At 38.4% G+C, this 11,712-nt stretch overlaps 1 protein-coding gene across 1 annotated transcript in view; it reads right to left on the minus strand.

The window, feature by feature from the left end:
• MME (membrane metalloendopeptidase) overlaps positions 1–9,201 on the minus strand; it is a 93,877-nt gene extending 84,676 nt beyond the window's left edge. The window contains exons 1-2 of the mRNA XM_044915127.1: positions 9,045–9,201; positions 8,057–8,092 (exon numbers count right to left, since the gene is read on the minus strand). Coding sequence (XP_044771062.1) covers positions 8,057–8,092; positions 9,045–9,201 — 193 coding nt within the window. The remainder of the gene's footprint in view (positions 1–8,056; positions 8,093–9,044) is intronic.
• Between the last annotated feature and the right edge of the window lie 2,511 nt (positions 9,202–11,712).

Raw genomic sequence — 11,712 nt, forward strand, 5'->3', positions numbered from 1 at the left:
TCCCTCTCTCGCTGTGTCTCTCTCTGTCAAATAAATAAAATCTTTAAAAAAAATAAGAATAATGCAAATGAATCAAATGGCATACAAAGAGGTCCTACGATTACAGGGTAAAACAAATTTGACTCTTACTAGCAGTCCAGGTGAAAATGGAAATATTTCACCGAACCCATATATGAAACCAACACATTTTTCCCAAAGCAGGACTATCCATGGTAACTGCTCTGCGGTAGACCCCGTATTCTGACCTTTTTTCAGAAATGGCTGGTTCACCTAGCCTTCCGATACCACACGCATCTCTGACTCCCTCTGAAAGTGAAACCCCAGCTCATGCAAACAATGCGTCCCATGTCCGATTCTGATGTAATTTTAACTTCCTACTTGATTTTCTGTTTTCAGAGACTTTCGTCAACATTACCCTCATAAAATCCAAGAATAGATACTAGCTCAAATGGAGAAGCTTGAGTTAGGTTATTTAGTGAAGATTTGGTAGGCACTGAAAACAACACATACTCATTTTGAATTGCAGAAATGGGACTCAACATATAATAGCAATCAGAGGATCAAAATATAATTATTTACAGATGGACATTGGGGAGATGAAAGAAAGGGATGAGGGTGGTTTTGTTTTGTTTCTTAATGGTTGTATTGAGTTACAGTTTGCATACCATAAACTTCAACCAAGACTTTTTAGTAAATTTATACAGTTGTACAAAACCATCACCACAATCCAACTTTAGAACACTTCCACCACCCAAAAGGCTCCCTTGTACCCATTTGCAACAACCCTGCCCCACTCCCAGCTCCAGGCAATAGCTGTCCTGCCTTGTGCTTCTTTTGTAATTTTACCTTCTCTGGAAATTTAATGGAATTGTATAATAGGCCAGTTTCTGTGTCTGACTTATTTCACTTAACATAATGTCTCTGAGGTTCACACATACTGTTGTATGTGTCAACTTTTTATCATTGTGTGGTATTCCCATTTATGGCTATACCATATTTTGTTTATTCACCTGTTGATAGACATTTCCATGTTTCCATGTTTGGGCTATTATGAATAATGCCATAATGAGCAATCACATAAAAGTTCTTGTGAGGACATGTGTTTTCATTTCTCTTAAGTAAACACCTAGGTGTGGAATTGCTGGGTCGTATGCAAAGAGTGTGTTTAACTTTTTATGAAAATCGCCAAATGTTTTCCAAAATGATTTTTACATATTCAGCTGGGATGTACTGAGGTGTTTTCCATTCCAACAATGTATGATGGCTCCAGTCTCCACATCCTCACTAACACTTAGTACTTTTTTTTTTTATTACAGCCTTTCTAGTGGGTATGAGGTGTGGTTGTGTTGAATAGAGAGAATATATTCTAGTTTTCAGTCAGTCAGAAATAGGATCAAAAGTAGTCTCCCCCACTCCACCACTACACTGTTGTTATCTCCTTTCCTAAATGATTGGAGGGAATGAAATCTTTCAGGATTCAAGGGCTTGGGAATTTCCCCCTTATGATTTTTTAATTCTCTATTTTTAAATTTCCCTTAAATAATCTATTAATATTATCAACTTGATCTTCATATTATATCAGAGGGTTACTGGAAAGCACCTTGCTAGCCCACGGATTTGGTGATGAACAGAACAAAGCAAGACCCTTGAGCCACAGAGGCGTCTTCCCCATACCTCTCATTCTACAATGGTAAGTGTAAAGCTAGGGTCCTCATCCCAGCCTAAGCTACAGTTTATAGCCACTCTCCTTCCTATACAGGTAATTTTCACAGCTGTAAAACAAACCTTAGGATTCCAAATAAGCTTACCAGGCATTGCTAATTTTCTTCCCCTGTAGTCATTTCATTCAACTTATCTATGTTTTCCATGCCTTGGCCATGCATTTAGGGGGAAAAAAATGACAGTGCACTACTGCTTAAATTCTACCCAGCAGGTAAGAAAAATATGTTACATATGTTTGTATTTATCACATAATTGATTCCCTTCTTGGAAAGGATTTGATTGACAGATGCTAATTTTAACTGGAGAATTTTTAAAGCAAGGATTGCTCCACAATTGTCAGGAGAATGGCACCAGGAAAGCTGCCCAAAGCAAACTGTCACATGCCACATTTAAATTAACAAAGGTGTGCTTCAGCCGGCTTCCACTAAGATACCTGCTGTGGATACCTGCTGCGTTCTTATTGCCTGGAGGATTTTTTCCATCTTAATTACATAATGAAATAGCCTCATCTCCTACTCTGAAAGGCTGGCCCGTGCCTGGTAGCCCTCCAGAGTCGTCTGCAGTCATTCCTGGACTGATCTAGTTGTGCCATTTTTCTTCATGGAGACTTCTGGGCTGTTAACAGGCAAGAAAGGAGAGACCAGGGCCAATAGTGAGCCAGAGAGTCCTTGCTGCTTCCAGGAAAAGGCCAGCTGGTGCCAAGATACCTCACCTAGGGCATTACCAGAATCTGACCCTTGCAAAAATGATCAGGAATTTGTAGGTTCATATTCAGAATATGAATACATTATCTCACCATGCTGAATCTATCCTTCAAGTGAACAGAATGTCTCTTTTCTTTCTATTAATAATTAAATACTCATCAAAAGTTTGCTTGGTAGAAAAAAAAAGTTTGCCTTGGTGAGTAGAAAATTAAAGAGGAAAGGAAATGAACAGTTCTGAGAGGTTTCATCCAGGTCTCGATGCTCCGTGAACCAGTCTCTCGGGGCTACCATAATTATGCAATATATAACCTGCACAATTATACAGGCAGTCTTTCTCTCTCTCTTGTGCATTGTATTGCTCATGTATCTAAACTTGGCTTCTCTATCCCCTGGACAGTCTAAGACAACACTGCTAATATTTGCTTCTTTAGACCCCTCAATTCCAGGTTGTATCTGATGTACTAAAATCACTGATGAAGATGCTCAATGTTCTCAGTAAAATAGCTGGTTTTTGGATTGAAGAGAGATTTATTTATTCTCCTCCTTCTCAGTGTAGATTTAATTATTTCAACTCTCAGAGAGTCTTCTTATGCCTCTGAGCATTAGGTTCTAGCAGGAGGGGAGGCAATCTGCTTTCATATGTACAGACATAGGGTACTAAAAGTTGGATAGACTCTAGTCTCCTTTGAGGCAACATGGAGAAGTGGTCATGAGTATAAGTTCCAGAACCAGACTGCCTGGGTTGGAATCCTAGCCCAAGTTTGATCATCTGTAAAAATAAGATATAAAGGTACCTACCTCACAGGGTCATTATAAGAATCAAATGTGTTAATACATATAAACTTTTTACAGTAGTGCTGGACACATAAATATTCACTGTTAGCTATTATTATTTTATTGTATTATATTCTATTATTATTCACCTGTATTCTATTATTATACTCCTCTACAAATCTATTTAACATTCCTTCCCTATATCTCTGTATTACACCCCTCAATTTAGTAATGAAGGGGCAGCTTGATGGGAAACACGTGTGTGTATGTGTGTGCATGTTTGAATTCTTCAGAGAGAGCCTTAAAATAAGTAAGTATGGAGGGTGTCTTAGGTCCCTCTCACTGCTCTAACAAATTACTACAAACTTACTGGCTTAAAACAGCAGAAATTTACTATCATAGAGCTCTAAAAAAGTTATCAATGCTGCATTCGTTCTGGATGCTACAATGGAGAACCATTCCTTCCCCTTTCCAGCTTCTCGAGGCTGCACACATCCCTTGGCTTGTGGCTGCCTCACTCCAACCTCTGCTTCCTGCTCTTCTGTGGTTGTATTTCCTTCTCTGTTTCTAACCCTCCTGCTCCCTTCCCCTTAAAAGAATGCTTGTGATTACATAAGGCCGCCCAAATAATTCAGGATGATCTCCCCATTTCAAGATCCTAAATCAGATTTGCAAAGTCCCCTTTTTCCAAATAAGGTAACATATTCACAGGATCTGGGGATAGGAAGTGGGTATCTTTAGGGAGGCATTATTCCACTACAACAATGGGAAAGGCACTGGATGTTCTCTTGAGATCATTCAAGCCAGTGGTACCTAGTTGGAGGTGATTCTACTGTCCCAAGGGGACCATAGCAATGTCCGGAGACATTTTTTGGTTGTCTTGAGTTGGGAGGGGAATGGTACTAGACATCTAGTGGGTAAAAGGCCAGGGATGCCACTAAACATCCTATAATGCACGGGACAGCCCCCTCCCCCAACAAAGAATTATCCGGGCCAAAATGTCAACAGTGATGAAGTTGAGAAGCCCTGATTTAAAGCATGTGATTCCTTGAAATCTTCTGAGTTAGTAAGGTTGCAATGCACAGGAAGCCAGTTTCAGGATTTAGATTTACATGGAGAAGTTTGAGGAATCACAAGCAAGCTCTATAACTCCATATTTTTGACAATCTTGTAGGGTAAATAAGAGATGAATAATATTACTCATGCTTTAATAGTAGGGTTTTGAAGCCTTAACTTGTTATTTGTTAAGTAGTGTTTGTTTTATTTTAGGTTTGGTGTAATCTTTCAAACTGATACATTTCATACACAGGCAAATTAAGTATGTATTGTAAACATCATTTGTGTATATTATAAATATTTAAATTTACAGATGCTCAGATTTAAAGTACCTAACACCAAATACATTTCAAGATGCTCCACAGCCTTCTACAACATTTCATTTTTGCTTCAGTATGACTTGACTTCTATCACTTGACTTCAAAGAATCAAAGAGTTTTTGGTTTTGTTTTCCCCTGGCTTGTAATTTATTTATTTATTTATTAAGCTAACTCTACCCCCAATGTGGAGCTCTAACTCACAACCCCAAGATCAAGAGTCACATGCTCTACCGACTGAGCCAGCCAGGCAGCCCCTCGTTTGTAATTTAAATGTGTCCGGTGATCCTTCTGAGTGGCCCAGAGAGCAGGAGGCACATAGACTGTCTATATGTGAGCTCTTGTGGTGATTTCCCATCAGGTCATTCATATTCAGTTTACAGGGCTGGTTAGGCTGCTAGGAATCTTGTAAGCAAGGTATCAGGCTGTTTTTTCAAGAGCTTTATTGGCTCCATAAAGTCAACTTTAGCTCCTTACAGATGTATGGTCATACCTGAGTCTATGCATGTTTCTCTCAAATGTGACATTTCAGTCAAAACCTGGGTGTCATGACCAATGTTTCCAATTATGTCCACGTCAGCCCTTTGCGGGCAGCTGGGTCTCTAGGAGCCTGTGCAGCTCAATGATCACTTGCCATGACATCCTTATCCACCCAGAGAAAGATTTAAGTTAGAACCAACTTTCACTGAAAATAAGCACCTTGTCTAGCAATACCTATTTTCCAATTCTCAAGGATTTCTGTGCTTAGATTTGAATTCCCCCAGTCTTTTAAAGTCATCTAGAATTGTCAGTAGGAGACTTCATATTCTTTTCAACATCCTTTTTTCCCGTCTTTCTCTTCCTTTCCATCTACTGGACTCTGCTCATTCCCTTTCTTTCATACTTTCTTCTGCCCAACAATTCCCCTAGAATTTTGTTAATTTGCAGCAACTTCTAAAAACAGTAGTTGTATCTTTTATAGCAGAAAAAGTTTACTAACCAGCAGGGGACTGTGGGTGTGTGAACAGGCACGAGTGTGAATACTGTATCCATGAGAGTGAGTTTCATCTTTATTTTTTCTCCCAGGAAGAGTAGTAAACATGAAAGTATTCTAGCAGCTTGTAAACAAACAGAGCTGAATAAAAACAGAGTTATTCAGCAACTTTGTTTACCACTGACACTATTTCTATAGTATACATTTCTCTGCCAAGAAAGAGTTTTTCAAGTGTTTTACATTTGGTATGATTTCTAACCTACAATTAAAGGATACATGTCAAACATGTCTTAATGAATTGAGATTTGCCAAACACTATTAAAAAAGGCCAGAGCCCCACCCCTAAGCAGTAAGTCACATCTGAGACTCCAGATTCCAGATATCACATTGCTAATTGGGGTAGCTACCACTAGAGGAACCTACCTAGATCTCTATGCCTAACTAGGGAAAGGATTCCGTTTCTTCAAAAACAAAATAAAAAAGAAAGAGAAGAACGGAGTGAGAAAGAAAGTGCGAGAGAGAATCTATAGACTAAGAGACTTAAAAAACATGTTAAGTGTATTAAGGACAGAGAAACTTGGAGACAATTAGAGGTTGATATGTAAGCAGGAGTTTCTTGAAACAGGATAGGTCATGAGCATATAATAAGAGCAGCAGGTAGAGAGAAAAGTGGGGCAGGGTTTGGGGGAGGAGCAAATGGTAACTGACAACTTGGGCCTATACCGATTCTGGCACAGTGACCCTGGACATCTCCCAGCCAGGATATCTGTGCAGCCATTTCCTGGGGAATAAAGAAACTGCTCTTGTTCTGGGAAAGCCGTTGGATGGGCAAGTCCCTGTTAGTATGTTGAGCAGCCAATGGCTGATGTCCCAATCAGGCCTCCCTTCAGCCACCCATATCATGTCTTAGGTGTCCTGCCAGTGCATGAGATCCAGAATGACTATAGCAATGAAAATATCAAAAAACAATACAGAAAAACAAAGGGCAAACATTCAGATCATGAATATCACCTAAAATCCCGAGATATTTTCTTATCATTATTTTGCAAAGGTCAATGAATAGCAAAAGCCCAGATAAAACCATCTAAATGGTTCAAATGGGTCAAAATCATTTGGGACAGGTTATTTCTTGGAAGAAATGTAAACATTAGGAAGGAGGTTTAGAATCTCCTGCCAAAGGAGACAAGATATAAATACCGTATTCATATCCCAGGGTGTTGTGCTCAGCTGCGAACTTTCTTCTTGTCAAAATGTTCTCTTTTGCACCACACTCTAATTGATGTGACATCTTATAACTCCACACACTTTCTCTGTTCCTTTCTCTGACTTTTCTTTTCCTTCCACTCTAATTCTCAGTGTCTTCTTAAGTTTGGCCCTTATAGCTCATCTCCATTTTGGGAACTCAAATACCCCCAAGGCTTCACCTATCACCCCTGGACAGATCCTAAATGCACTGCATGAGAGATCTTCTTACACTCCATCTCTACTTTTCTGCTGTCTCTCCCCACTTGCATGTAACCCCTGGCTCAGACCCCACATGTCCAAATCCATATTAATCACATCTCTCCCTAAAACAAACTTACCTCCTAACTTCTCTATTTCTGTGCACATTGCCACCATTCTCCTGAGTCCTTAGGTTTTCAAATTTGGCTTCATTTTCAAATCCTTCATGTCCTTCATTGAGTAAGTCCATTCCACTGAGCCATCCCATTCTCTCTTCATGTTGTCACATAGCTCTCTCATCCCACCGCAGGCTGGCTCTTCAATGCACATCTGCATTACAGCGGCCCCCACCGGCCCACCCTCTCTGGCTCACGGCTTCGCACTCAACCCACCCAACCCCGCAGTCCTGGAATCATTGTTCAGCTTTTGCCTTAGTGAGTGATCTGTTCTGTAAAATAGCCATTTCTCCTTCACTACAACATCAAGGCTAACACATGGATATTCAAAGCTCTCCACAATGTGTCCCTATTTATCAAGCCTACACATTCACTGCTTCTCAACAACATGACTTACTCCTGTTGTTCTTTCTCGCTGTATGGCATCCCCTCTTCTGTACCTCCACTTGCAAACCCTAGCCCTGTTTCAAGGCCTCTCCCAAATCTTCACTTCTCCATCTAGCTTTGCAGACTACATTTCACTCCCTCCTTAGTTCTTACCCCTCTCATGACCTGCATCGAGAAAGTAACATAATGATACGATGCTCACCATTTCAGTGTGTTGATTTTCTTTCTCCAACTATATGGCAAGCTCCATAAAGCTAGAGATATAGTTCTCTATCACCCTACTAAACACTCCAGGTATGAAAAGACTGAATTCTTTTTTAGAATAAACTAGCTAATTAATCTACTACTTTAATACATTTAGATTTTCCTCTACTGTAAATAAATGAGGTATAAGGAATAAAAGTATAAACAAAGAAAATGTAGGGATGGTTGCCTATTAGCATTTGATTTTTAAATGTTATGCATTACTTGTAAAACTATTAAATTTAAAAACCATCTTCTTACCTGATTTTATGCAGTCTGACGACTTACAAATACCATCTAGAAAAAGAAGGGTATATGTGTAAATATTTGCAGTACAGTCTTCTAATTTCTCCCTATCTTTTGTTCTTTTAAAAACTGCCAAGTAGGGGCGCCTGGGTGGCTCAGTTGGTTGAGCGACTGCCTTCGGCTCAGGTCATGATCCTGGAGTCCCGGGATCGAGTCCCGCATCGGGGTCCCTGCTCGGTGGGGAGTCTGCTTCTCCCTCTGACCCTCCTCCCTCTCATGCTCTCTGTCTCTCATTCTCTCTGTCTCAAATAAATAAATAAAATAAAATAAAATAAAAAAAAAAAGAAGATAAAAACTGCCAAGTAAATAATCAATTCCTTAAAGGAAGAGCTAAAATCTGAGTATTTTATATCATTGTCAATAGCTAGAAAAAAAATACAGAAATAAAATAGGCAAATCCTAAATTTAAATTTTTTCTTACGAAGAAAGCAGTGCATTCAGCAGTATCATTTCTACACACTAAGGTCTATTAAATTGAAATAATCAGTCATTTTAGTCTGGTAATCTTTTTTTTCCTGTTAAGGAACCAATCTTTTCTAATCCTTATTGTGAAAAACTTCCAAGACTTAAATTAGACCTCTTAGATTCCTGTGAAGCCTTTTAGAATTTCAATGACACAACAAATTTCACGAATTGAGGTTGGCCATAAAATTGTGTACACTTTAATCAAATAAAATTATACATTAGAATCCTAATAAAATAAGCATGAGTGCACTAAATACGCTTGGCAATTAATAACTTAGCTGAAACATAAAAGACATTGTACTTTAGTCAGAGTTAATTGTTTCGACATATTGATGTTACATTTTATAAAGGAATCTTTATGCCACCATCCTTAAGTGTCCCTCTCCTTAACACATTCGTTTGGCAGATGAAAAAAGCATAAGATGAAGATTCCACTCTCTTGTGCATGGATGTGTGCACAGGTGTGGGAGTAACTCACCATCATAGGTTGCATAGAGTGCGATCATCGTCACAGCGATGATGGTAAGGAGCAGGACAAGGACGGAGAGACTGATCTCCAGTGGGGTCCATCGTTGTTTCTTTGGCCTTGGAGTGCTGATATCAGTTATATCCATCTGACTTTCTGATCTGCCCATTACCTAAAATCTGTAAAAAAAAATTTTTTTAAATCTTTAAATACTAATAATAACAAATTAATAAATAGAGGAAAAAGAAGAGGAAAAGTATGTACAATTTTCCAAATGCTTAATGCAGCTAAATAAAAGTAACAGGTTAATTCATTTTAAATAGAAATAAATTGTAGTTGTTGTTGTTGAAAGTCGGAATTTTGATTCTGAAAACAAAGAGTATAGAGCCACTGAATCTGACATGACAAGTCACAACCTTTATTTCTTCCTCCTTTTCTTTCTTTGTCTCTCTCTCTCTTTCTTCCTTTCTTTCTTCCCTTCTTTTTTGATATATCACTGAAGACCCAAACAAAATTAGACAAGAAGACTCGGGTAATACTCACATAGGATTCCTTCGGCAGTTCATAAGCAAATAATTGCTGCACCATCATACAGCAAAGTTTTAAACTCACCCTTCTGAACTTTGGACAACGTCAAAGGTGAATTTTATATCTTGTACCAGTGGCTTCCTTTATAAGCATGGAAATCAATGACTAATGCTTTGAGGTTTTGACTAAGCGATAATTTGAAACACGAATACAGATAAAAACAAAAAGGAACAAACACTTGTGATAGTTAATTTTTAGTCTTAAAAACAACTTTTATTTTTACAGTTCAAAATTACAGCTACTGCTGATGTGGGTATATATTAACTGGTTAGACAACATTCTGAAAATGGTCACTCACTAAGTCAAAAGTCAGTGGTTTACACCCAGGGACGAAAGATATTAACCTTAATCAATGTTTCTTGTGCAACTGAAGAAGGAAAAAAACATATGATTAAAAAAAATTCTACCTTGCAGGTCAGGGTAACTATTGTTAAGATACTTATTTAATTTGTATTTAAATTAATATTAATACTTCTACTAATACTAGCTGATATTTATTGAGTACGTCCCATGTGTTAGTCACTAGTTCTTAGTGCTTTACACGTACTAATTGATTTAATCTTTGTAAGGTGGGCATTAATATTCCAATTCTGTACTTTAGGAAACTGGAGCACAGAAAATTCAGGTAATTTGCCCAACTACACAACTAGTAAATGTCCTTTAAAAAGAACACATTTGGTCACTGCTAGAAATAAAAATATATCATCACACAATAAAAGCTATTTTAGATCTTATTGCAAAAGTTTTGGGGAGGGGAAGGGAAATCGAGGGGATGTAAGCTTAAATATTAAATTTCATTATGTTTCTTTTAGAGGCCTCATGATTTTTTATCGACCATCCACCAAAACTCAGACTTCAATTTTTCTGCTTGACTGTAGAAAAGAGCATCGTAAACTAACAGACTAGCTGTTTATAGCTTGATACAAATTAAGCGTATAATTTAGTTCCTAGATGAAGCGACCACTCAGAAATACTCTTAAAGATCTTTGTTGAATACCCACAATTCCCTGAGAGTGTGTTTTGTGGAAACTGAGGCACAGGATAAAGTCGAAATAGAGTCTATATTTGAAGTGTGGCCTGATCCCGCTGATAACTAGGAATTTAATCTCCCCAGTGAGTTATTAATAAGTGAACAACAACTGGACTTTAGAGTTCTGGATACAAAATCTTAAGCATGCTGTTCTCTTGATTACACGAGGCTATAACCAAGGACAGACTATCAAATAAAAATATTTTATTAGACCATGAAAACTGTGTCCGCTCAATAAAAGTGGAATGTAATGTACCTGAATGTTAAAATGTCTTACTTAATGGTTATGTAACTCATGTTGGCTTAGTCTCACAGCCCCTGAGGTTATGATATAGAATTGCATTGATCGTGGTCCTTGGAGTTTTAATAGGGATGGTGATTGGGGAAAGAAAAGATGGAACCGAATTTAGTACTTGGACACTGTATTTTCCCAGTTTCCCCAGAAGAATTCAAGAGTGACCTAAAGAGCATCTGAATATTAATCACATTTCCCTTTCTGGAGCATTTGTCCTCCTGCTCTAATGTTTCAGAAGACAATCTAGAGAAAAGCATTTCTGAAATAATATGACCCACTTCTCTTTTTAGTTCTTAGAAACAACAATCATTTTGTCTAGAGCTAGGAATCAGGGCAGCCACAGGGTTAAATTAAAGGTGCTCTTTGGCACCACCAGGCTTCCAACTAGCAAGAAAACTAGTAGGCAGGCATGTCTTTCTTTCTCCCTGCTGGGTGACTTTTTCCTCACTTCTCTTCCTTGCCCTTGAGATGGGGGTACAGAGGCAGCTGGGCTCTCAATAGCTGTGCACCTAAGCCTGCAGAAACTGTTATAGGGAAATAAAGGCAGCGACTAAAGCTGTTAGTTCTTGTACTGGCATCAAAAGGATATCATCTTTGAATCACCTGCAAACTCCCCATCTGCCCCTCTTGTAAATGCTCTGCAAAATTTTAGTCTTTTGCTCCTAAGTAGCACTTTTGAACCACACTGAGCAAAAACAGAAATGATGCCAGTGTAACTTCCTAGTTAACTTTGTCACTCATGTCCAGATACCTGTGGTAGATTCACT

This window comes from Neomonachus schauinslandi, chromosome 1 (genome assembly GCF_002201575.2).
Source record: "Neomonachus schauinslandi chromosome 1, ASM220157v2, whole genome shotgun sequence".
In the NCBI taxonomy this organism is placed as follows: Eukaryota; Metazoa; Chordata; class Mammalia; order Carnivora; family Phocidae; genus Neomonachus; species Neomonachus schauinslandi.